The sequence below is a fragment of the Vanellus vanellus genome (genome assembly GCF_965231255.1).
Source record: "Vanellus vanellus genome assembly, chromosome: 4".
NCBI lineage: Eukaryota > Metazoa > Chordata > Aves > Charadriiformes > Charadriidae > Vanellus > Vanellus vanellus.
This window is the reverse complement of record NC_138909.1, coordinates 42603272-42631248: the sequence shown is the minus strand read 5'-3', so window position 1 is coordinate 42631248 and position 27977 is coordinate 42603272. Positions and strand designations below refer to the sequence as shown.

Here is a 27977-nt window from a genome sequence, read left to right as displayed (position 1 = left end):
AAAAATTGGCATCAAAGATACATAACAATAGATTATTTTTTTTGCATCACGCAGTACATCTTTTACAATGTTTTAATGTTATAATTCAGATGACAAATACTCATTGTGTGTATATATATACACACACATGTATATATACATATACATAAATTACGCACACATACATTTGGTAGGGTTAACATGATCCAGCTCCCATCTGGACTACATTTCCTGAGGGAATGTGGGCCAAAGAGCCAACCACCTCATCCTCAGCTCAGAGCCTGAGGCTGCTGCCTTGTCCCAAGGGGACAGACACACCACCACATGCACAGCCAGACTGGCTGCTGGGCTTGGGGAAGTGAGGGGCATGGGGAAGGGGGAAGCATCCTTGCAGAGTTGTCTCTCTGTCCAAAGATCGAAGGGAACGAGGAAGAACACAGTCAGTGCATCAAGTGAGAACATGTGTGCATGAATGTAGCGTAACAGGGAAAGAGGGACACAGCAGAGGCTCGAGCTGCTGCTGTCACCCTCATAGAACACAGAAGGGAACTTGAAAGAGCAACCAGTTCCTATCCAGAACCATATAGCTGTACTAGAGCCTTTCCTGGAAAATCAGGGGTAATTGCAGGCTGTGCTTACCTGTCAAGCGGTCAGTAAATTAATCATGCAACTTTCAGCAGCCAGCATCAATACAGAAACTCAGCCAGTGCAAAGGACACAGTAAGAGAAAATCACAACTATAATAAGTGCAAGGGCAAACTGTACTACTTATTCATTTTTCTCCTAAATCTGTTTTGTGGCCAGACTCCATAATGAGCCATATGACAGAAATCAAGATAAAGAAATGCTTTTTAAAGCATATATGTGATTTATTACTTTGATGACTTCTTCCTTCTCTTCCTTTTCAGATCTTGGACTGAAATAACAGAAGTTCCCACTGCAACGGTATGTAGCTGAGCAAGTCACCTAGATACCGTAGATATGTTTAGACAAACTTCTAGACAAAGTTATAAATAAGCCTTGGATACAGCTATTCTCATTTTTGTTCTTCAGCATGTCTCTTTGTTCTCTAAGGATGGAATGAGAGTCTAGTGCCAGTGGAAAGACAAACTGATCTATGATGGGAGCTGACATGCTCCAAAATACTATTTTGGCCTTTAGAGAAGACAAAAGGGGAAAACAAGTATGCAGAGTTGTTAGGGGGAGGGATTCTGTTTGTTTTTATGCACTGCCTTTCTAAATCCCCTCCTAAACCCTTTTCCAAACTTCCTCGGAACAAAAACTCTAGCCAAAAGTCAATATATCGTTATGACCACTTGGTTGTCAGATGTATACTTTAATACCTTATACTTTAAGTATCAGAAAGCTATAGGGACTTCTGAACACTGCTCTCTTTACTTGATATTTCTCTACCTGCAGACGTAATAGGAACATCGACTGCAAATATCACCGACTATGTGACTTTAAAAGAACTGAGTCATGAGAAGGGTTTTCTTGGATCTCTTTCCACTGCCCTGGGCATGCAGAACCTTTTGCTGCTTCTTTCATATTTTCTCCAATTTAAAGCTTTAGCTTCTCCTCTTTTGTGTTCCCACTGCAGGGCTCTTTCAGAACCTCACTTCTATGAGGGTTAGGAAACTATATCCCTTCTCTAGCACAGAGGCATTTGCAAATAATTCACGCATCTCTCCCTATCAGGTAGCAGGTAACAGCAAAGGACCCTAGAAAAGTATAAAATGAAGCAAGTGCAATAATCTTCAGTACAATCTTCAGTACAGTCAAACTCAAGGAGCTCATTAGCTGATACTTACGGAGGCGTCACTCCTTTCGGGAGGCCTAATGCGTTGACAGAAACGGGTGGTGGCTGAGATGGCAGCATGGAGCTGAGAAAAGCTGCTGGAGACTGGCCGGAATTAGGAAATCTGGGAGTTGGAGACAGGCTGTGGGAAGGTGAAGAAAGTGAAGGAAGAGGAGGGGGTGGAGGAGGTGGAAGAGGAAAGGAATCACACACTGGATATGTCGTAGTTGGACTAAAGACAGGTGGAGGTGGGGGTGGAGGGGATGGAGAAGAAGGAGACCAGGCGTACTCCCCTTCTGGAGCAAACTGCTGAGAGAAAGGGGGAACAGGCACTCTTCCAAACTGTTTCTGAGAAGCAGTTGGAGACATAGGAGAAGGAAGGCTGGATGTCGATGATCCTGAAGACGGAGTCACATAACCTGAAGCAGGGCTGATGTTCTGAGCAGCAATGAACTGCTTAGGTCGAGCATAGTTGAAGGAGCTGGAAGACTGCATGGTTGGGGAAGTATGAGAGTTAAGAATACTCATTGGCACAGGAGAGGTGACAGACTGGCTGGACTCCAGCTCCTGGAAGGAGGGGGGAGGAGGAAAGGAAGGAGAGGAGGGAGGGTGCTGCTGATGATCAGGCTGCTGTTGGTGACGATACCACTGGCCACTTTCTTGCTCCAGACGAATTTGGTTCTGCAGCTGCTGTATTTTTATAGGGTCCCTGCGGGAAGGAAAAATAGACAGAGATGATCAGACATGCAGTGCTGGTTGGGGAGGAGGTAAAAGTTCCACTGATCTATTGTCTAGGAAAATCAGAAGGCAGGGAAAGTTCAAAGTGCTTGCATATCTTGAACAGCCCTATTTCTTCAGAGCTAAAACGTTGCTACAAAAGTTCATTTTCTGAGCTCAAGAAGAGGGGGAAAAGTATACACATAATAGAAGTTAACAGATCCTTCAGTTCTTAAAAAAGGTAAATTATGAGACAATTTGAAGACCCTTAGTATATTTTAAATGAGCAATCCAGACAATATAAGTAATGGTAAAAATGTTAAAGTTCTTAACAAGGTTTTTTTTCATTTCTTGCCTATTTCATTCAACGGTCCCGTTTCAATAATAAGTCTCAGATATTTACCCAGTGATAAGTTCAGCCTTGATTTCTGCTGTAGCCTCTGTGGGCCGATCAAACAGACCTAATTACTGCCATACTTTTAATGAGGTATTTGGAGACAAGGAACCAACTTCTGCGTTAGAACCATCTATGTATCTGTAAATGAGCAAAGACGACTTCCAAGAAATATTTGTAACCTAAGGAAATGGTGAACTGAGCTTCCCCATGTCTTCAGTCCCGCTTTTTTTTCCAGGCTTTATTCTTAACTGTTGGTCCTGAGATGTATCTTAGTAGATACTGAACACAGTTCTGAGGAATTGCTAATTGCAGTACTATCAGTTCAAATGGAAACAAGAGCTTCTTTCAGAAATGCAGACATTCACTAGCAGAACATAAAGACTAAAAAACTAATACGCAGGAGCACTCAAAACTGTTAATTAAGTTGGGGAAAAAAAAAAAAAGCAAAATGTTCAGCAGTGAAGCAAACCAGACCATGCACTGGCTTTGGTTTTGTCCACAATACATTTGAATGACACTGAGATCAAAATTAACTGTGTGGTCTATCATCTTAAAACACATCAGTCTGACTTGCTTAAAAATTGTCATGTTCCAGCTGGAAATCATAACTTTATCTCAATACTCCAGATGTCCACAAAGTTTCAGCATATGTACATATACCTTTTCTGTATATGTAATATATAAATACTTTATTATATACAACTGTGTCATTGTTTATATACAATTTAGGTCATTTAAGCAGAAATTTTAGAAGCTGTCTGCTTAATGCATGGCATATGAATGTATAATTCTGGCACAACAATATACTTTTGTTGGTAGCAACAAAATTAGAAATGGTAATATCATCATATTTTCCACTCTAAGATTAATTTTGATATTCCAGCCATCCATATTTCTCAGCAAATGGTTTTTGACAATAATTCTGCTTATGATCTCAGGCCAAAGGTGATGATTGTTTAGATAAGAAAAAGGGGAGCAAGCTTGTTTGGGACACAAAACTGAAAAATCAGTTATTTCAATTTAACAGTTACTTTTTTCTTTTTTTTTGTCATAAAGATGGTTCAATTCTAGCAACGTGAGTCATCTCACCAACAATACATATTTCAGTACTTAAAAGGATATTGCATTTTCCTTTTAATTAAATCAGCAACAAGAACATTGAAATGCTGCAGTTCACTTGTAAATTTTATAATTCATTTTTTAACGGTGGCAACATACTCTAAATCCCTATCAGTTCAACTTTTCACTCCAGAGGGCAGGGGCTGAACCTTATTCTTTGATTTTCGCTAAATTACATGAAAGTCTCCTTTCTCTAAGTGGGCTAAAGCAACACAATTTTAGTTCCCATCATCGTTTAACTTTCTTGGCTGACGACAGAAATACTTCAGGTCATCTCTGACTGGAAAGAGAAAGTCCTGCAAGATTACTACTTTCAGCTCATTCTGTATCTTTGACTATTTGCAGATCTACTGTCCAATACCTTTAAAATTCTTTACAAATAATACTTATTTTCCATCATAATCACCCCCAATATCTTTTTTTTTTTATTACAAAAAGGCTAAGGTTAAAACAAAATGGGGGAAATTTAGTATTGTAAATGCTGTGTTGAATAGAAGAAACTCAGCTGTCTCCAACACTCCTATGTTTACCCAACATGTGCTGAAAGCAAGTCAGAGCATCTTGTCTTGGGACTTTTTTATTTTCATTGCCAAGTCACATGGCGATGTGCCCAGCCAACAGCATAACACAAATGACCATCTATGGCCCTGACAATGGTAAGTATACTACTACAGCGCCTGCCACTGAATTGCTGCTGTACCAATCCGGGCAGAAGTAAAGACCAGATTCAGGGTACGTCGACAAAAGGTTGGCAGGCAAACATGAGGTTGCTCCGCTCTCACACTAAGCTTGACTTTAGGCCACAGGAATACACATGCCTGTAAATCAGGGTTTATTAGCTCAGGACAGCACTAATTCCATTTGCAAAGCTTTTGATCAGCTTAGGGTCCAGACCAAAGCAAGTTCATGTCTGCTTGAAAAATAACGTGCAGCCATAATCATTATCACAGCAGTCCACGCAGCAAAAACCATGAAGACCTTCTTAGAGCAAATTTTCATTCCAGTGGTAGAAATGCACGATCCTTGTCTGCAAAGGAATGTCTCCACCTCAGAGCTATTCTTTTAACAGCAGATACTGCCCTATACTTATTAATTTATTGAGCAGATGTATCCTAGGGATGTGTCATTATGAAGAAGGAAAAAAAAAAAAAGAATAATCCATTCACAAGTTTTCTTTCGCAATGACACTGACAGTGGTGGAAGGTCTACACAGGTAGGTCCCTGAAAGATCACACTGCTGTGCCACAGATATAGAGAGCCCAGCAGCCAAAATGATGCAAGGGAATCTGTCTGTTATGTTGCCCTCATCAGTAGGGAAACAAAGGAGGGAATTAAAGAGAGTTCAGTTTTTGGATGAGATTACAGGAAAAATTAGTTTAATTGTAATTACATCCTCTTTCCAATTATCTGAAATATGTTTTGTAATCCCAGTGTTTTAAAGGGCACACATGCTTTCAGGGAATGCATCAAGCTTGGTTAAACAATAGAGAATAAAACTTATTTTCTCATGTGGAGTTTTTGGGTTTGCCAAATAATTAATTATAACAATGTAAGAATGAACATTTAAAAGTAATTTTTTAGTAAAATTCAATCAGTCAATGGCAAAAGTAATTTAAAAATTCATAACTAGGGTAAAGTGAATATTGAGAAATTTCAGCAACTCACTGAAAAGCAAGCCTAGTAGTACATAAATATTTTCAAAAGGTCTGCTTCAGTATTTGTGATTTTTTTTCACTACCAGATATTCTTAACCAGCATTTTTATATACATTTGCAGATGTTCTAATAGATGTTCTATGCTAAAACAGTTAAAGAAATGCAAAGAATAAAGCAGTACTATTTTAACAGAAGCAGACATCAGTTGCAGGACAGGTAAGGTTTCTGGCCTGTATTGCCTGTAAGAACAGTTGCATGCACAGGTTTGGTTCTGGGTACTTGGAACCTGCTCAGTAAGGTGATGACTTTCCGAGCTAAGTGATAGTGAGAAACATTTGAAAACAGATGTTGAAGGGAAGACTAGAGACGTTAGGTTTCTTGGTGGTCAACTACAGAATACTATCTTTTTAAAAGCAAAACACTGACTGTATGAGAAAATAGTGGACAGAGATGATCAAAATCTTCTCTAAAGATGCCAATACATATGGCATATCTTAGTAGTTACTCAAGAATTCATGTTCTGAGGTATGCACTTGGTTTAGATTATAATAGGCTGGTTTATCTTTTTGTCCCTTTTTCATAATGTTTTTTTCTTCCTCATACCTTCTTTGTATCACATTGTTTTGAAAATTAATAGAGCAGTCCTCAACTTTGAGAGCTAAACTGGTAAAAACCACCATCAGGAACTGTAACTCCAAGTGCTCAGACACAGTGCTATGGAGGAGGGGAGACAGGTAGATGGTCGTACATCTCAAAGTCGCAATAGGAACTGGCTACTGGATTGCAGAGGACCTTACAACAGACGGCATTTTCAGGGATGCACCAAATCATTCATACTGAAAGTTCTCTGTCAGGCTAGCTCATTCACGGGTTCCCAATATTAGGATGTGTATCAGATTTATTTTTATCTTACATCTTTGTGTTTGTGAAGAGCATAAAAAAAAAAAAGTATTTAGAGGAACAATGCCCCTCTTCTGGGAAGCATCCTACTATTTGTGGTTTAATAGTCAACTCCTCAGCATAACCTGGTCTGTGTACCTTTCAAACACAAAAGTTCATATGGAAGCCCTTCTCTTTAGACTATCTATCTTGGAGGGGGAGGTTCTCCAAAGGTAGGGGGATGCTGTCCAAGCCTTGAGGGAATCAGTCATACAGAAAGTGAACCCTATCCAGGTAGCGTCTACCACAAAGTGTGGTGAGGGCATTGAAGTTTATTCAGTGTTTTATGACACAATATATGAAGTAGATGGAAATAAAGCACCACAGAGAAAGAACCAAGATTAAATACATTTTTCTATGTTACAAACTTTTTAAATTCAGCCCCCCTAATCTTAAAAGAAAAGGAGCAAAGGGAAAGCAGACAAAGAAAAGCAATTTTTGTTTGAAAGAGAAAGTCCTATCAATCTCACGTATGGAAGAATAATGGGATCACTTCTGCCTCAGGTCATTCCTGAGCAAAAGCAGACTGGCCTTTTCATAATCCTACCAGCGATCTGCCCTTTGAGAAACAGACATTGCAGTTCTACAGCAGTATACAAAACAAACCTCTGAAATGAAAGTGCAGAAATATTTTGAATGAAAATAATCAGAATTAACCACAACTTTAAAAGCTCAATCTAATTTTCTAAATTAAGATTTGAAACCAATGCCAGAAAGCCTCTATATTTGTGTTTTGGGGTAACAACTACTCACCTCCATGAAATCTACCTTCCAATGAAGACTCAATACTACTGCTTCATAGTCATGCCAGAGGTCTACCAAAAGGGAAACAGTCACCATCATGCTGTATTAAAAGTCAAGGGCTCTTCTCGGGTAACACTGACTTCCATGTCAGCATGCATCTATGTTTAGATACATTTTTATATGTATATACTTAGATATATTTATATCTACACTTAGATGTTTATACAATAAAATCCAGGATGGAATATTTTTTCATATTTTATTGAAATCAGAATATAGAACATACCATTACATCTCTCTAGCTCCCTGGCAGCCCACTGGATAGCTGGTAGGCAGAGAAGAAACGGAGAACTGGAACAAGTGGGAGCTTGGGAGCTGCTGTGGTTGCCTCACTAGATAAGATTCGCAGTGCTTCTGCATGTATGGCTCTTAGGCAACTGGCATGGCAGACTTGCCAGGTAGCTGTTAAGCTACCTCTTACACACACTGTTTAATTTGCTTTCTACAACCACAATATTTGCATTTTACTGGTATAAATGTACTGTCCACTGAAGAAATAATTATTCATTTTTAGAAATGTTATAAATGTACATGTATGACAAGGCAAGAAGGTGAAGCAAAGGGAGAACAGATGCCCCTTTTTACAAAAACTGCAAAGTATTCAACACACAGACAGCCTTCAGGCTGTATTAATACAAATACGTTTACTCAAGCATTAAGTTTCCTGATGCTGAACAATCCCTTACATTGTGAGAAAGAAATGCAGACTGTTTTAAATCCTGCAAGGGTTCACATTTATGTAAGACTGGAATTATCAGTTAAAATAAAAAGGCGGGGGGGGATGACAAAAAACAGCACCAGTTTGGGTTCTACCCTGCAAACATTCAGAGGTATTTTCTGTCTATACTAACAGATTTCAGGGAGGATGCAGGTTGTCACTACAATTTAATCCTCCTGCTGAATAACTAGACAGCTATAACTAGGAACCACCTCCACCAGCTGCAACCTTTTAGCATTTTTATTACTTGCCTTTCAAAGCTTAACAATTTGAAAATGCAGATTCACGACAAATAATATTTTCCATATTTCAGGTTAATATACAGGAGTGTTTATAATTAATTTCACTGTAACCTAACGCACTGTCAGGAAAATCCATATGGTGGAAGAGCCAACACAGGTACTGTATTATGAGCACACTATGAAACGAAGCTTGACTTTTAATCTGAGAAATTTCATACATACAGAAGAGAAACGTAAGCCATGTGCATTGCATCTGCACTGTTTGTGAATTCTCTTGTAAGGAAATCCTGCTGTAACTTGGCTGTTAAAAACTTTTCTGTCTATCTGAAAAAGTGGCAGTTGTACCTGGGCCCATTTTCCATTATGGTTTGATTATCTGTCAATGGCATCAAGGTAATTTCTCTACTAAGGAAACCAACAGTAGCAATATTGCCAGTATTCAGCGAACACAAGTAATTCTTTTAGAGACAGGAACCATTTTTCATCTCTCTATACTGCTGCAGGGACATTTTTCAAAGCATGCACCAGTGAGATAACACGCTTAGCTTGGGTACAGAAAGAGAGGAAATTGTGCTCTTGTGCGCATTCATTGTTCCCAAATGTCATAAAGACACAATACAGCTTTAGCAAAAAGGCTAAACTTCATATCTCTGGTAGGGTTAGATCATAAGAATGTCTGGTAGTAAAAAATCTGTCTCGTTTGGTAATTCAATAGTGTTATGTAACTAGGGCACAGAATATCCAGTGATGGATGTAACAGTTAAAAAATGGCACAGGTAACAAGTTTTACTGATAAAGGAAGCAAAAAGTGTTATGTTATTAAGAGGTAAATTGTAACAAGGCATTAGTGGCAATACAGGTTCCAATTTACAGCTGAATTGGCCAAAATCACGACTTGGAATGCAGGAATAAACTGGCCTGCAAAGGGACAAATAGGTCTTCTGCCTCCGATTGTGCTATACCACATGGAAGGTTATACTCTGTGCTGATTGGTATATATTCAAAGAAAATATGGGGAGAAAAAACTTATATATATATATAAAAGTCTGAAAAACTGTACTAGCCTAAAACAAAAAGTGAAGAGGAGAAAAGATGGATGACCACTCCTCCTCTTCTACATATAGTGTGATACATCTTCTCAGTGGACTGGAACAGCACATGCACAGATGTCTTATTTATTTTAAATTTAATATATTTTATTAATAAGATGCTTTATAAATCAACACATTTCATTTACTACTGGCCACCAAAGTGAGGAGATTTGCTTATTTTTTATGCCTACCCACCAACAGTTACAGTGGGTTTAAAACTGGACCTCCATGCTTTCAATATTAACATTTCAGTATCGGTCAAGTGTCTGTTCTTTGGATTACACATAAAAATGACAGCCTTGTACTACTGAAAGAGATACTTCTGTGAGGAAGAATGAACATCGTATTAAGAAGAAAAAAAACAGAGTAGCTACTGGATGCCCTGATATTAAAGGAAGCACGTAGTTGATGTCGGTGTGCTTTTAGGAAAATTAAAACTTTAACTATGTTTTTAAACTACTTGAGGAAATTAAGGTAGTTTTAAAGCCTGAATTCTAGGCCATTTTACCAGCCTTTCTTTATTCACAAACAGTTCTGACATTTGAGCAGGTCGCTGCCTCGTGTAAAATTTAGATATTATCAACTGACACATCAGTAGCCTATGTTACTGAAATTCACTGGAGGTATCCTATTCATAAAATACCATATGAAAAGGAACCACTGGAAAGGAAATCAATACATAAAACCTGGTATTTACTTGAAATAAATACGTATGTCTGAGATTCTCCCACTATGACAACATGACTTACTCACTTCAGGTGTCAGCACCATCTTAGTACCATAAAGTTTTAGTACTGTACCATTCTTGCTGAAGTCCTTCTGTACACACAAAAATAAACCCGTCAACAACATACACTAACTTTTATGGAAGGAGGAAAAGCACCATGAAGTAACAGCAACTGCTAAAGATAGTAATATCTTTCAACCTGGTTCACAAGAGCATTGGAAAGTGAAAATAACACTACAGCATTACTCACAACTTTTGTGACATTTATTCAACCAGTGTAATCCTAACGCAATTATATCTTGTGCTCAATCCAGTGCAGGATGCTACATCCCTGTCATGCAATCTAGGTTGGTAATCTGAATGAAAGTTATGGCAGTGAAAAAAAAGATACTTAAAAGGACGAATAACTGTGTAGTCATTCTGCATTCTGCAAACTTCCTAGGGTATCTGAAGTTACAGCCGTATTGGGGATTGGTATAATCCAGAGAGATTTGCAGATCTGTTGGGAGAATTTTTCCTCCCAGATGCCCTCTTGGACAGCCTTTTAAAAGCACTGGTGAAGCATCTCATGCGTTAATTGAAGAAGCAACAGCCTTTCACTACTTCCCTACCCTTGTTCTCTGGCACCCGAAACAGGGATCAAATAATTACCCCCTCCATGTTACATAGCTGCTTGGCTCCAGCTGCAGTTAAGAGTTTGTTTATGTATGAATAAACAGCTTCAACTTTCTTCCCCAAACAGCCTAGCTGACAGACAAAGCTCTGGTTAAATGAGACATTCACTTTGTTGCAAAGAAACTGCATATAAAAAATAGCTAAAGCGGCCTCAGTGTTTGCACATGTTGCAGCACTGCACATAAATATTTCTGCAAAGAGCTGGCAAACACTCAATCGATTTGTGCCCAGCAGACTCTTTGTGGGCTACACGCTTCAAGGAGCAGAATGGAAACTCCAACACCCACTGGCAAAACAGCAGCAACAACTATCTTAGTAAAATGAAAACACTTGACAGTGTGGCAGATATACCTCTGTCAGCTACTTAGAAGACTGAAAAGAATTCTTTGCAGACTTGGCTGTAACAGAAGACATAACTTTATCTGCTCGTATAGAGTGATAACATCTTTTTGGTTTATCGCGTTTGTTTCCTATCAGCGACTTGCATCGATTTCAGTGATACCTGCCTGATGAATACTTCTGTGGCCTATTTTGTATCAGGAACGATCTCTTAAGATGTGGATCTCCATCCACCTTGCTGGACTATTTTTGAAAAGAAAATAGAGTTTATAGGGCACTGTGACTTCTTATCTAGTCAGACAGGTACTTCAGAAGTGTGAGTTTTGGGGTTGGTTTTTTTTTGTTTTGTTTTTTGTTTAAAAAGGCATCTTCCCCAAAGTATAAGAGACAAGAAAAATTATGATATTCTAAATGTGGCTAAAGCACCCTTAGATATGCAGAGCTACTGCTTATTACAACTGGATGATGAACATAATTATAATGAAGATGTCTTAGACAAATACTAAGGACTATGTAGACTTGCAGCCTTATGCCATGACTGAATTCTACACCTCACTGTAATTTCCCCATTGCTTGTTATAAAACAAAAAATGAATACCTATCAGCAAAATTACTGAGCAAAGGCAAAATCCACCCACAGTACACAGATGTCACCGCAGGCAAAATATACTTTTAAATAATCAAAATATAGAGTCATAGAATTGTCTGGGTTGGAAGGGACCTTTAAGATCATTGAGACCAACCATCAACCTAACACTGCCAAAACCCACCGCTAAACCATGTCCCACAGCACCACATCTACACATCTTTAAAATACCTCCAAGGATGGCAACTCAACCACTACCCTGGGCAGCCTGTTCCAATGCTTAACAACCCTTTCAGTGAAGAAATTTTTCCTACTAGCCAATCTAAACCTCACCTGGTGCAACTTGAAGCCGTTTCCTCTCATCCTGTCGCTTGTTACTTGGGAGAAGAGACCAACCCCCACTGTGCTACAACCTCCTTTCAGGTAGTTGTACAGACCTATAAGGTCTCCCCTCAGCCTCCTTTTCTCCAGGCTAGACAACCCCAGTTCCCTCAGCCGCTCTGCCTAAGACTTGTTCTCTAGACCCCCACCAGCTTCACTGCCCTTCTCTGGACTCACTACAGAAAATACATATTATTATATATTATTAATGATATATTCTGCTCCTGAAAAGATTGAACAGACCTGACCAAAACTAACCACATTCCCTATCTCACAAAGAGAAACAATGTACCCTGAAATTACACATATTTGGACGCAGACACTCAACTTGAATTAACTTCTTGCACTGGCAACATATAAGTTTAAATACTATTTCCCTGGTAAATAGATGAACTGATTTGACAGTGAGAATTTAACATTTTTTTAAACTCCTAGCTAACTGTACAGCGCATTGTTCTGAAAAGCTTAAATGTAATACCTTACATATGAATGACAGAGCAAATACTTGCTTGTGTACTTTTGAGTGAAAATACATTCTATAAAGATGATTCACTTCAAGTACTCTTTATTTCTTAACATATCAAGCAACCTTAAGTATGGGAGACTTATACAGCAAAGACTTCTTTCTTGAATTAAGCTGTGCCTTGCTTAGCCCTCAGTGAAAGGAGTCAGCCGCCTTACCTGAGAAAACAAGAGGAAGGACCAAGCTTCATTTTTCCCAAATAAAATAGTAACCAACACGGTGACTGGCCAAAAACAAGGAACCACATAGATTGGCACTTCTCCTAAGAGGACAGTAAGGACACATCTGCATTTGTGCTTTAGCTTGGATGAGAAATGTGCTTTTGAAGCAAATCTCCACCCATCCCCCCTTGCTTGTTGTCCAGTTTGCATCCTGGAGAAGCCTCTCAAGAACATGAACTGGTTTCCTTGTCACGTGAAATGCATGTAACAAACTCCAGCCACTAATGGGCTTCATTCCATGGGAGCAGGCTGGAGCTAGCCCAAAGTGAAAAAACAAACCCCCAAACTCAGTGACTCTGACACGCGTAGTGTAGATATCATGCCCTCACAGTGTGTTTTTTCACTCTACAGAGCCACTTTTTTTGTATTCTTTTGATACAGCCCAGAATGAGGTTGGCTTTCTGGGCTGCAAGCACACATTGCCAGGTCATGTTGAGCTTCTTATCAACAAACACCCCCAAGTCCTTCTCCTCAGGACTGCTGTCAATCCATTCTCTACCCAGACTGTATTTGTGCTTGGGATTGCCCTGACCCATATGCAGGACCTTGCACTTGGCCTTGTCGAACTTCATTAGGTTTGCATGGGCCCACCTCTCAAGCCTGTCCAGGCACCTCTGGATGGCATCCCTTCCCTCCAGTGTGTTGACCGCACCACACATTTCTGGGAAGTTAAACACATATCTTGCTGAACTTTCCAGAAACTTCCCAGAAACAAATATGATGGAAATTAAATCTCTTCATATAATTTATAGGGTTTCTTGAAATACTTTTTTAAGTGTACAGCATATTTATGTATAATGGATTAAAAAAAGAGGGTATCATGCATATTATTTCCCATTTACACATTCAGAGACAATGTATGGAGTGATCCTAGACAGCAATTTTACTCTTTTGTATGTTGTAGTACAGATTTTACTATTTGACTGCCTGCAGCTGACCTCCAGAATTCAACCAATTCCACTCCTTCCTTCTGCCCTGCAGTAAAAGTCTCCCCAGCAAAACAAACACGTCTTGCTTGTCTTCAGTTTGATCACAGGACAGTTTGTAAAAAACTAGTTACAAAGAATAGTGTATTACTCAAGATTTAAAACCATTTTGCCTGACACTTACTAAGGAAGACTCACTCTTTATGGACTCATTAATTTGATGATTCATGTACCTTCATAGCCTCAAACTGGACACTCTTGGAGAAAGAATATTGGTCTAGAAACAGCATATATCTGATTTGAGGGTTCCAAGTTTTTTTTTTTTCCATATTTATTTCTTAAAATTAGATTAGATTTATGTTAAAATTAACATTCCAGAATTGACAATGAGAAAAGTGGTTTATCTGTTCTTACAGTGAAAGTCAATTTAGTTTATCTTGACTAACAGAAGTTCATGTTTTGTCCTTATTGAAAAAAATTTTTACATTGAATAGTTAGTAGTGTGCACAATATATAGATAAATTGTTGCCTTAACATAACTAGAGTACTTAGATTACATTTGGAAACTACTGGCAAATCGCTGTTAGTAAATTGAAATTAAAAATAATTGTCCATGCTCTGCTTTCATTATTTACTAAGATGTAAAAGTAGCAATATGCATCTTTCACTCTGAAGTCAACATTACCCATATGTAAAACCCTCTCTTCAAGTATCACAACAACTTGGACTCTAAGCTATCCTTTACCTCACAAACAGCAGAGATAGAAAAAATGGAAAAACTTATCCAGCTGTGGTTTAATAATCAACCTATAGCTCCATATCGAAAAATGTAATTTTGGACTTGTAGGTTATTTCCAAGGCAGAGGGATTTTGAAAATACCAAACCTGACTACAGTCAGCATCAGCATGGATTATACGGTTCTTCCTGCGTGAACCACGACATTCCACAGGATCCTCTGTTCCTCTCAGCAATACTCAGATCGTGGTATAATGCTGGTCTGTCTTCAATTTTTCTTCTCACTGACCTCCCTCTGTCTAACTACTGCCTTCTCATCTGTGTCCCTGCCTCTTCCCTTGGGCTGTCACCACCTCTTCACCACCCCTTGTGAGCTTCAGAAGCGCTACCTAGGGTGTACATTACCAACATTCATGACTTTACCTTCTACCTCGCTTCATATGCTAGCTTCTCTAGAAAAGCATGCCTCACTCTTCAGAAAATGCTGGCCTAAAATACCCTTGTCTACTACAGTTTTCTACTGTGAACTAAAGGATAGCTATTCTAGGTGTTAGAACCTGCATGACCCTTGTGTCTCTGGGCCGGTTTACTCATGCTATTCAAGTTTTACTTGTGACTATAGAGTAGTATATTGAACTTGTTTCTTATTTGAAGGATTCATCCATTCCTTTTCCGTTTCACGGAGAAACCTCAACAGCACTGAACAGAAGTGTTACACAGTAGCAAAAGCATATGCATTATTTGAGGTCAGCTAATCAATTAGACGATTCACACAAAATACAATGATAGTTTTTTGCAGGACAAGAAATGATTAAATGAAAGTCAAAAAGCTAGAGATACCAAAGAACATTTTAAAATATTGTAGTTTTTGTCACAGAGGGCAAAACAAGGCAGAGACATGTAAGTTCTTTGACTACTTATGCCATATATCAGGGAAAGTGGGCACCCAGATTTGCAGAAAGACTGAGTTGCTCAGTATTTTTGTTTGGAGGAAAATGAGTTCGTTCCCCTACAGTCATCCTCTTTTACATGCCAAGATTGTAACAAGCCCATGCACTTAGACTTACCACGTTAATTACGTTCTCACGCCCTAAAGGCAATGTTGTCTGAAGCTGTCCATTTTTCAGTTATTTCATAAACCTTCAGAGACTGCACTTTTCCAAATGGATTTCAAGACTTCAATATTAAAGTTACTTAAATACTAACTAATCCACCAGGCCTTAGTTTTAAAAATGGGGAAATAAAGTTTGCTAAGCAAGAATTGATAGCACATAATTCTTGCTGTACACTGTCCAGGCAATACTTCACAGATTAGTTATGTCTGATCGTCTACACTAGGGAGAACTTTTGTCCTCAAGAGCCTAATACTAGAAATGGCATTTCATGATCCATGGTTTTTTGTTTTGTTTAAATTTGTCTTATGTTTAAAATCTGATATTTGAAATTAAGAAGAATCTGTAAGGCAAAAGGCCCAGCTTGATTAACATACTTCATAATTGCAGGAAATGTTTTTTGACCCTTAGTTGACTCAAAACTTTTTCTCATGATTTTTTAGCAGCATGATCTACTTCCCTAATGAATCATTCAGAATGAATAAGAAAAGATCTGCATACTTGGAAATAGCAACAGAATCTTGCAATCATTTTGAAATCCTCTCTATATTAAATAGCTTTATATTTTCAAAACAAGCTCCAGATGTGTAAAAGAATGATACTTGACTTGTGATAGGCCTAAAAGATCATTTGCTTTTTTCTTCTGGCCTCGCAGCACTTCAGTTTGCTGTCATGTTGCTCTAATTCTTCTAATTGAAAGGAGACACACAGGGAAATGTCTTGTCTTTGGCATCTCACTTATGTAAGTGGTAGTACAGCCTGCTAGATAGCCAGCGAAACCTCCAGAGTGCAGTTCAGAGCATGTAAATTAGATGCTAAATGTCTGAATGTATGAAGCCACTCTTAAAGAAGCATCTTTAGAAGTCATCCCAATAAAGCACAGGCTTCAAAATGAAGACAAGCGACTCAGATTTGAGCAGAAAACACATAAAATGTTCAACGCATCCTCAGTAATGCAGATAAAAATAACACTACCCAAAATTCCTTCCCCTGCCCACAACTTAGCAGCTCATGAGTCAACTGCAGATCTCATAATAGACCAAATTGTTTCACAGTCACACTGGACTTAACTTTTAATTTATTAATTTACAAGTACCATTTTTTTTTCGTATGCATTGTGTAGTTAACTTGTATGACAGCTCTTATTTATCAGCAGCTAACAAATGTACTCTGCTACTCTTGATGAGGAATATTCTTTTAGGCAGACTTAGTATCAGGGAGGATCCATAGTTCCAACACTACCACACCCAGCTAAGGTCACTATGTAGGAGTAAAATTAATAGAAAAGGTCAAATTGTTCAACAGCATTATGAAGTAACATTGTTAGAGGCAGGAAGAAATCTTGTGATTATTTATCAACACCATCAGCTGTAGAACAAAGACTTGAACATAAACCAGGCAAAAAAAAATGTACTCATTAAAAAGGGGACTCATTTACTTATTTAAAAAGTAGTCCTAATGGAAAAGTCAGAGCAGGTAATTAACAACAGATATGACAAACTGATTTTAAACATTACAAAAAACCCACAATATTGCACTGTATTCCATATGAAGATGAATGCAAATATTTCAGACCAGAATATCAGATTGGAATGTGTACGGCAAGATTGGTTTTAGACACACAGGTTAAATGTGAGGACATCTGCATTGTTAAGACTAAAAAGACACAGATCAATGAAAATAACTTCCTTGTACTTTGTGTTCTTTAAACAATCAGCAAAATAGTTCAATTAAAATGTTAAACAATGCTTTTCAGCACAAAAATACACATGTTGCAAGCATAAATGCTAAAAGACACCCTAGAGTCCTCCTATGCACCAGAAGCAAATCTGGCACTTACTTTTCCCAAGTTCAACCTGTTTTATTTCAATAAGATGCCCTGAAATCTTTTTATAATTATTTCCATTGCATATAAACATAATCTCCTGGTATTAGTAAATTAGCTTGGCTAAATATAGCACGGAGCACTCATGTTTTATGGGGCATTTTCTCTGGTATGCAGCTAATATAAATAAAATGAGCGGAGAGAAGTTGGCAGTGTTCCACTGACATTACATCACTTTTCCTTAATAGGAAACCTCTCTGCAACTTAACATCTTGCTTTAAACACTCAGAAGTGTCCACAAAGTCTTCAGTGAAGATCATCATATAAGGCCAGTAGCTAGCAGCAGAGGACTACAACACGGAGCTGGAGCTGCTGCTACAACATCAAAAACAGAACCTCTAATGAAAACTGCCTTTAAGTTGTCACTAACTGCAGAGCAAGAAAGTTGCATAATCTCAAAAGATACATGCGAGATGTGCATAATTCAAGCAAAAAGCAAGTTCTGATTCCTATGACTTTACCTCAATAGACTCAGGATTTCCTCTAGGAACCTTAGAAAGCTACAAGTTAAAAAGAGAGGCCTTAATCCACTGGTCAAAAACAGGACAGAGAGACAAACATCTACCATAGTTTTATATGCTGCTTACTCTTTGTGATCCAAAAAAAGACAAAGCCTCTGTTTTATGGTACCATCGGTACCATTCCTCATCTCTATTATGACACTATTTTGAAGGAATTAGTGAATTATTGTAAAATATTATATGATATTCATTTACAAAGAGCCAGATGTCACCACCTGTATACATGTTGAACTTTTCACCACAAGCAATAGGACTCCTTGATTGAACACAATAAAAATAAATTAAATGTGGAGCAAAGCCCAGTGGACCTGCAAGTTTTTTTCTGAGAAAAAGACAGTCCTTGCACTCAATTTTTTGCATCCTTTACGGAGATTGCTTTTTGTGTCTCAGTATATGATACAAACAATAAAGTCCAGCAATCAACATAGTACATGAAGAATAAAAAAGCCCAGAGAAATTTATGTTCATGCTGCAATTAACGTAAACATAAATTTCATTTATTGTATTTCTAATGCGCAATTGGCTGAGCAATAATCCAACTCCTGCTTCAAGCCTGCATGCAATATTTGCTGGCACGGAATTTTATTGAGAGCATAATTTATTTAGGCACTGTCATACACACACACAAACACAAAAATGTATTTACCACAGTACAAAAAGTCAGCGTAGGTCATTTTCTCCTCTGCTTTTTCCAAAAAAGTTTGAGAGGAGTTCACTGAGCGGCTCCTACTGCTTTTAGTTGCAGCTGTGCAACATACAATCTTTGTAAATTTACAGTAAACGTTGCCATGTTTACATCAGTGACTCTCAAGAAAGAAAGTGCTAATCAAGTAAAGGTATGCAGCAAATAAATGTAAAATGAAGTAAACTGAATACCACTGTGAATGCTCTCATTTAGGAATCGCGTTGTCTTATGATACCACGGATTGTCTGTCCCCTTTACTTAGCAAGACATCCCCAAATACTTTTGTGTGCCCTTCCCTGTTTTTTCGCATCCAGTTGTGATGGCACAACAGTTTAGGACGCTTAAAAATTTGAAAGTTGAAAATAACCCTAGTATTTGAGTGGACTGATGCTTTTGTTTGTTGGTTGGGTTTTTGGGGGTTTTGTTTTGGGGGTTTGGGGTGTTTTTTTTTGTTTGTGGGGGTGGTGGTTTATTTCTTTTGTGTGGTTTTGTTTGGTTGTTTGTTTTTTTTTTTTTTAAACTTGGATGCATTCACTGCTTCAGATTTATTTATTTATTTAAACTTGGATCCGTTCACTGCTTCAGCCACCCAAAGGATTCTGCAAGTGCAACAGAAGGGCGGTGCTTGTCCAGGAACAAGCACCTGAGAGCTGGGCTGCCCACAGCTCACACTGCCAAAGAGGAAGTTCCTTCCAAGGTAGATGTGAAGCCATAACTTTAGCTTGAAATCATGAAGGATAAGAAAGAACTTCTATATCCACTTTATTTCTGAATGGCAGCATCCAAACAAGATCTTTATGTCTTAATTCACACATACATTTTGAATTCAACTGCTCTAAAATTAACACTGTCTTTAATAGAAGTAACGCCAGAGTTTAGGTTACAACAGAGCAAAGTGATTTTAAACTGCTTAGCGCACACAGTGAATAACTGGAGTAAATTTCACCTCCATCACTGGAACCATCTAAAGATTTCTAATGGACAGTATTTGTGCAACTTTAACACACTCTCTGAGTACACAGTACAGGCCTTCATTTCACTAAAACTGAAGACATGTAACTTAAGACTTGATTGCCTGAATGACAAAGGAATAAATAACAACATTCACTTGACCAGTTTCATCTTTGTGTACTTTCATTGATCCATGAATTGACTACTTACTAAATAATTAGGTTCTCTTTATTCTAAAATTATAGGCAGAATTATTTGCATCAGCCAGCGCTCATTTTCTAAAATACCACTTTAGCAGTGGTTTCAATTAATGCCTAGTTTTCAGAAAGGTCAGGGAAAGCAGAGGAATTAAGGTAGACTCAAAACATAATCTTAAATAATATGGCGGTATATTTATCCAACATTAATCAAATCTTAGTTACAATAAAACTTCACCAAAACCAGCTGACTGGATGACACAATTCCCGCTAAGTAAGTTATAATTCTCCGTTAAGTTTCAACTATTGTACTGTCTCGCACTGTCATTTTAGAAACAGAGAAAACATCTGCTAAAATGAGCTGTAACAGAAAAAATTCAACTGCGAGCCTCTCGCTCATCCATCCTAGCACTACTATTGTGCAAGTTAGTCTATTATATATAGCAGCCACAAGAGGAACTGATACGCTTGCTGGACACGTACATGTTGAACCTCTAATTTTTTTGTTTTCTCACAGAAAAAACAAGCTGCAACAGCTTTCCAAACTGGAATTCAAACCAGTAGCCCATGCATTTAGGCACAAAGACATTGAATTGAAACTAATGGGCGCAAGAAGCTCTGAAAATCAGGGAACTTTTGTATGAATTTACATTCATATGAATACTTGGAGATGCAAAGGTTTCATAACCAAGTCCCCAGTAAAAAACAATCAGTAGTGACAGAAATGGAAAACATCTGATTATAGCATTTGGTTGTATGATTGAAGTGAGTCAATATCTCCACTCTCTTCCCAGAAAAGCTGTCACAAAGTATAAACATACTACCTTTAATCTCAACTGTTATTAGCATATTTAAGCAGTGAAAGCACAGAAACTTTCATGCCTGGAAGATGTCCCTATACATAAGGCTGCGTTTGAGATTTTTTTGTGGATGTTAACTCAGTGTCCCTGGTGCCACACTGGAGTCTTTTCCAAGTTTTAATTAAATATTCAGATCACAAGGAACACTTATGATGGCATACAAATCCAGGTAATTTAAATCACAGTGATGAATGACATCATCGGCTTCAAAAATCAGAATAGAAAACCTTCCTATTAAAGGGTATAGCAGAACTCACACTGTCTTCAATTGAACTTTGAAGCTGCATTGAAAAGCACAAAATCCTACCGGTGTCACAGAAGATACCTAGAAGGCATTTTTCGCATTCATTACCTTGCACTGTTGGTTCTATATGAAGGGGAGTAAGGGGGAAAAAAATAAAAAAAGGATTCCCAGAATATAATAGTAAAAATAAATCACTTCAGCTTTTATAGGTACAGCTTCATTATCTGCAGAGCAAAGACTTAGCATTACTATAGCATTTGTTTTTCATAAGCAGCACATATGCTGTAAGCAGGTGTACTTGGCAGCACATTTTGCAGACCGGTGCCCCAATGATGTAGCCTGGGGAATCTGTCAGAACGTGCCACAGCTCCTTCAGCTCATGTGGTCAGGATTTCCCTCAAATAAAAACAGGACAAATGGGAGACTCCAGTCTTATTTCAATGTCCACCAGCTCTTGAGACTCAGCACTGTGGGCTACATTCTGCAGTGCATTTGTGCTATATAATGTAGGCACCAACAATGATATCATACATTAATGTACTACAGGTTCTCATAACATCAGTAGAATTTGTTTATAGTATTGTCATTGAATGAAAATGTTACAATCTTGACCAGTTTTCTTAGAAGAAAACCTTTTTAATATACACATATTCAGTTGTATTCTTACTCTGGAGGCCTTCCCTCCAGTCTTCAAGTTTTCTTCAAGACTCCGATACAGAATTTCATATCATTAGTTAATTTATCAAAGGGAAAAGAAAGCACCATTCTCTGAGTGGTAACTTCTTTTGCTAAATAAGCATAGAAAAGGCAATAATATGCAACTTGCAAAGATGCATGTGTGTTTATAATAGTTCCTATTTCAGGTACTGTCTAAACTTGCTTTGTTATCGCTACTTAACAATTTGACCGCCTGAGTTAAAGAAAAGCTACTCTTCCCAGTAGAGAGAACTGTAGAAAAATTAATAATTTTAGATTAAAACATGCATTCTGCATTGCAAAACTAGCATAAGAAGACTGCAAGTCAAAATAAATCAAATCTTGAGAAAGCTCACACCATGAAGCCTCACAAGAAACTGTACCAGTATCAGGTGAGTAAGTTTTAAATGTTTAGAAATATTATATAAATTGGAAGGTATCTCCTTCAATACCAGATAAGTATCACTTAGTTAACTGTGGCTTAACAACCACGTGTACTAATTTTCTGCGGTTATTTTAACCTACAGTACTACAGTTTAGAAATGTTGCTTTTTCCTCTGTTTTGCACTAGGAATGTAGAGACGAGGGAATCAGTATAGGGAGAATTATACCAGAATAGATACTGCTACCACAACAGGTACTCTGAACTCCTTACACGTACACAGAAACAGCCAATTTTAAAGCTAATGAGGTATAACTAATTAAACTTGATGCTTTCTAGAGACAATTTTTATAACATTTGTTATTCCCAGCCATAGCCTGACTTGACATAGCCTGAGCACAATGTACAATGCTACCATTTCTGACTGCTTATCCTTCAAAGCTTTGGGCCAATGTGTAAATTAGTTGACAATAATAAATGTAATCCTAATTTTACTGGGAACAAAGAATCCAAAGATACCACACATAAATCTCAAGAGTTAGCATCTCAATGAGAATTTGATTAGAAAAGCAATTATTCAAAAACACTGGGCAATATATATTATTATCACAGCAAAACTACTAACATTTTCTGGAAAAAAAAAAAAAAAGGCACTGAAATGGTTTCATTAAACCAAAAGCATGATAGTTTAAACACATGCTTTTGTCCCCACAACACGCCAATCTGCATGTCAATGTGCAATATTCGTGTGACAGGAACCTGTACAGTGCAGGACCTAGTAACAGATAACAAGAATATGAGGCACAGTCAGCAATTTACAGGACCAGGACAACCAATTCATTTTCACCTGAACGTATACATCCAAGAGTACCCAAGGAAACCTCTGAAACATTGAACTGCTACTCAGATCGATTAAGGAAGTAGGTTTTCCCTATGTCTCACATCTTCTGAAAAGCCCCTTCACCACCTCTTTCCTGTCCGTTATGCAGCATGCTGCAATTACCTCTACCAACTATGAAACACATATGAACCTTTTAAATCATTCTGCAAACTTTGACAGTGGTCAGTGGTTTAGCAAACCCTAAGTTTTCCAAAACAAAGGGCAATTAATTGAGAAACTAATCATATTGGTAGCTTCCTTCCTTTTTCAGTGACTCTTGTCAAAGACTTTTTCAATTTCATGCAAAGCAGTGAACAATCTCTAACAAAAGTCCTGAGGAATTTGAGGTAATTAAATAGAGGAAGCATTTGAGAATAATTTCAACAGCCAACCACAAAGATTAACATCAGGAAGCTTGACAGCAGATTTCTGTGATTCTTCCTGTATCATAAAGACCATCAATGATTACAGAGAGACAATTTCCCTAACTCAGAAGCATATTAAGTATTATTTAATTATGGTTTTGTGAACAACTTCATCTCTTGGACAAGCTGATTCTGTCTTGCATCACTCTCTATATGAGGCCCTGGCATTTTTAAAACATTTCCATTAATTAAAAAGTACTATTCACCTGTTTTACAAATGCCTCCCAAACATCCCAGTTTCACTCTAATTAGTTAATCCTCTATTACTCTGCATAATCAACTTTGCTCTGCCAATACTGGAAATTCTGGCAGACACACCAAACCTTTTGGAAAAAGGGAGGACACTTAGTAAAAATATTAGGCATTCCAGAGCTTTGTATGCTCATACAAATTCACTCACCCCCCCCCCCCCCCCAAACTTTCATCTACTCCAGATCAGCTTCCTGCTTAAATGCATTCCAATTCTATTCTGCTCTGCTCTTTATCAATGAGCATGTTACTTCAAATATTAGCATTGCAAACAGTTGCTCTAATTCAGTACTCGTACAAGAATTCACCCAGTAAACAGGGCCTGTCTTTTGCATTTGTAGGCATTAATGCTTAAAGCACAAACATCTATCTTCTTAATCCAAAAAAGGACACAATGTGAACACTGTGTTTTAGTTGCAAAGCGATAATTAGCCTCAGTGGAACTCTTTTGTAATTCTTTATAATTAACTGTCCCTAGGTCAATCCTCTTTTCTAGTTACAATCTACCACCAAAAAAGTCAAAAGTTTGTACCCAACAGGCATGTTAACTCTATGAAGTTACAAAAGTACTACAAAACCGTCTTCAAAGAGTGTTCAAAGTGAGGATGAAATCACATTGCCTGGCAGCTTGTAGGAGGAGCAGACTGCAGTCAGAAGAGAATGAAACCAGAAGTACTTTATAGCTTTTTAGTAAAACAACACGCTAAATCTAGCGTTAAAAATATCAAGATTTTTCTGAACCAAACATTTCACCACACAAAAAGCCATACTCATAGATAATAATCAGATCCTTGTAAGAAGTGTAAAAAAGGCTTGCTTCATCTCAAAACATGCATGGCAAAAGAACCTGAAACTAATTTATAATTATAACATTTGCGCTCACATGCTAGTGCCCTGATTTATTACTGCAGTCTGTAACATAGAGATCATCCACTGTTTGTGTGTGTGTGTGTGCTTCTGAGGTCTGAATTTCTTGATACTTCGGTGAACCTGCAGAATCCCTGCGATCGTTTGTTTGTGGTAAGAAAAATTCCAGTGAGGTATCATAGACCAGCTGGATACGCTGAAGCTTAGACGGGCAATCACAAACCCCTGCTCCTTCAAAATGACAGATCATGCTCCAGAAAGCATTGCTTCCCTCCTTAAAAGATTCCTCAGAGTTGAAATCGGGTCCTTGATCTTGGGTGAACTGTGATGAATGTGGTCAGCACTGAGCTTCACCATCCTGGGAATGGTTCCACCATACACCGCGGTCCATGTACCACATGACGTGCCTTTGACATCAAGACTAGATTACTGCAATATGTTCCAGCTAGGGTTGCAGAGAAGGCTCATGTGTTTCTTGCAGCTGGTCACTGACAGCAGCCATACAACTGGTGGGAGAGCAAAGGAAATGTGGCAGAGAGATCCTGATTTCTGAGTCTTGTGCTCAATTTTCTGGATATTCCATATGATTCAGATAAATGTCATTATTCACATTAATTGGCTCTTTATACCTATCCATTAGCATGACCACTAAATTTTGAAGGGATGGGGACACAGGAACTTAGACTTTTAGAATCAGTTGTGTGTAATTTCTAAAATCTCAGAAACTCTTAAAGATGCTTTGTTTTACAGGCCAGACACAACCATAGAAACAACCTCAGACTCAGTGGCTGAAAGTTCATTCTTTGTTTGAGAAAATGTTAACATATCATTTTGGTTTTACGTTAATAAGCTCTCCATCTATGTGGACAAATACGCATGCAACACTCATCTAATTCACTTGCACATATATGAAAGCAGAAAGCTTTCCCTGAAAGCTCTGTATCCTATGAGCACAAATGTTCCTGAAACACAACTGATACTAATTTTTTTTTTCTTCTTTTTTTAAAAGGAAAGAAGATGTTTAGAGGGTATTTTAATACAAAGCAGAAAATGGAAGCAATCATTTTCCAGAAATTCCTGATGAACAACTTAAGAAAATGTTAAACAGTTAATAACCTCAAAATCTCTAGCAGAAACTCCAAAAGCCGCTAAAGATAAAAGAATGGAAACCACATGTAACATCCTAGAGACTCATAAGACAACATAATGTACTTTCAATATAGTTTGAACTTCCGTAGTCTCACTTTATAAATCGGATTTCGTATGTCTGCAGAAACTGATAGAAGAGGTGTCTCTCTTTTTTATGTTACATACAGATCTCCAGATTTTTATGAAGATAGAAAAACTGTGAAGATTTATAGGAAATCAAGACTTCCTCCCTAGAACATAGTCAAGAAGTATGGCAAACTATTTACTGCCCTAAAAAATAGGCTACAATTGTTATACATGAAAGAATAAACATGTGATTTGCTGAGGACATGTGAGAATTATCATGGATGTATGAAAATTATCAGGTAGCCTTAGAAACAAAAAACCAATAGAATTTGGCCACGTCAGGTGAGGAAACATGACTGTTATGGAAAAGAAAACACAAAAGTCTCTGACTCCTTATGGAAAAGAATCTGTAGCTTATAGAGCAAAATATGCAGTCCAGTGGCTTGCTAATTGAGCAATACTGATGAATACTTCTGAAGCCCAGGCACTCTTTTAATGAAAATGTCTGAAAGTCATTTGTAGCTAAGCACTAACACCTCTGTCAGTGTGGATATCAATACTCCCTTTAAATTTTCTTTACGTAATTCTGGTTTAGGCACCTCAGATTTGCACAGAAGTAAATGGCATCATCTTGCAACAGACTCACCATCAGTAATGCAAACCAAGTAACTCATGCTTTCATTTAATTCCCTAAAAGTTTTTGACAGGAAACACAGATCACACACAAATACACACTGCATGAAAATAGCCCATCCACAAAATATTATGACCACCTCTGGGGTTTTCAAAGCCTCACTTGTACTAAAAAATTCACTAGATCTTTGGTCACCACAAAATACAGCCATAAATCAGGGTGCCCTCCGAAACCTTCAAACACTGAAAAGAAAGGCTTTATATCAGAGCCAAAATAAGTACAGTGAGGTGGGCTGGAAGAAATACAGCACCACTGGGTTTCTGCGTGAGGGAAACTCTCCTTTCATTTGTGCAAAACTTTCTATGTTGCCTTGGTGAATCTGCTCCGCTAGCCAAAGTTGACTATTAAAATTGGTTTGCACTTTAATAGCTGCTTTAAACAAATCATCCCCATGAGTCAGATACAGATTTTTACTGATGCTCTGTATGGACACACACACACATATATATTCACACACCATTAGATATAAGTGGACACAGAAATAGACTTGCATTATCCCCTCTCATAAAAAAATTTCTGCATTATGTGTTCTTTGAAGTCAGAAATATACATTTCACACACATCTGCATGTACATACACACATGGTCTTTGAAACAGAACTGAAAGAAACAATTCTGTTTCTAGTGACTCCATTCATACTGTGATTTTTGCCTATTCGGAAGAATGAATTCAGCCATGGAGTAAAAACTTAAAAAGATTACAAAATCCAACTATAGAACTAACATAATGATCCTTTTGTAAGTATAAGTCTTCCAAGTTGTGAGTAAGGTGCAAAAACGGGTAGGAGCAAGCCCAGCTTAAAGTTTGGCCTAAAACCAGCAGGTTGGCTCTCCTGAGAAAAGTTGCTAACACATGCAGGTCTTGATTTAAACCAGATTTCTGTATTCAGTGTGGGCTGGAGAACCGGGGTCATACTTTTAAATGATTCTGTAGCAGAAGCAGCACAGAGGGGAAAAAAAAAAAAAAAAAAAAATCAAAATATTCCATACTCTCTTCTATTTACTAGAGTCCAGGCAGGAACTCCTAATGAAATACTCCCCAGCCCACCAGATACTGCCTGCATGCATTTCTTGCTCTCTGAAGTGGATTCTTCTTCATCATAGGAGAAGAATTCTTTTTAAATTGCAATTTAAAAATTAAATCCAGCTGACTGGCTCTTCATCTAAATTCAACGCTTTTAAAGCAAAGTTCAGTCATTTTCTTGTAAATGCAAAAGATTCAAACAATCCCGCCCAAGATTGTAAAAGCAAGGAGTTAAATACTGATGTTGTAAACTTAATTCCCTATGTTTTCCCATTATTTACATGCACACTTCAGGTACTGTGTTGTCTTAATGGGTACAGTAGCATACAGGACAAGAATATCGCTCTTCACTGTGAATTTGATAGGGTCAGTTGGTTGGTATAAACATTAACATTACTAAAACAGATTTTTGTGTGTTAATCTATTTTTACATTTTAGCCTGGAAAAAAAAAATGTAACCATGTTGCCAATGAAAACCAAAAAAATCTTTTCCTGTACATTTCTGCTGGCTGACACAT

General features: G+C 37.8%; 1 protein-coding gene across 2 annotated transcripts in view; it reads right to left on the bottom strand.

Annotated features, from left to right (window-relative positions):
• Positions 1-27977, bottom strand: part of PALLD (palladin, cytoskeletal associated protein) — a gene marked incomplete at its 5' end in the record, with an annotated part of 205036 nt that overhangs the window by 34727 nt on the left and 142332 nt on the right. For both annotated transcript variants that reach the window (XM_082481981.1, XM_082481982.1), the window contains one exon: positions 1791-2486. In XM_082481981.1, coding sequence (XP_082338107.1) covers positions 1791-2486 — 696 coding nt within the window. The remainder of the gene's footprint in view (positions 1-1790; positions 2487-27977) is intronic.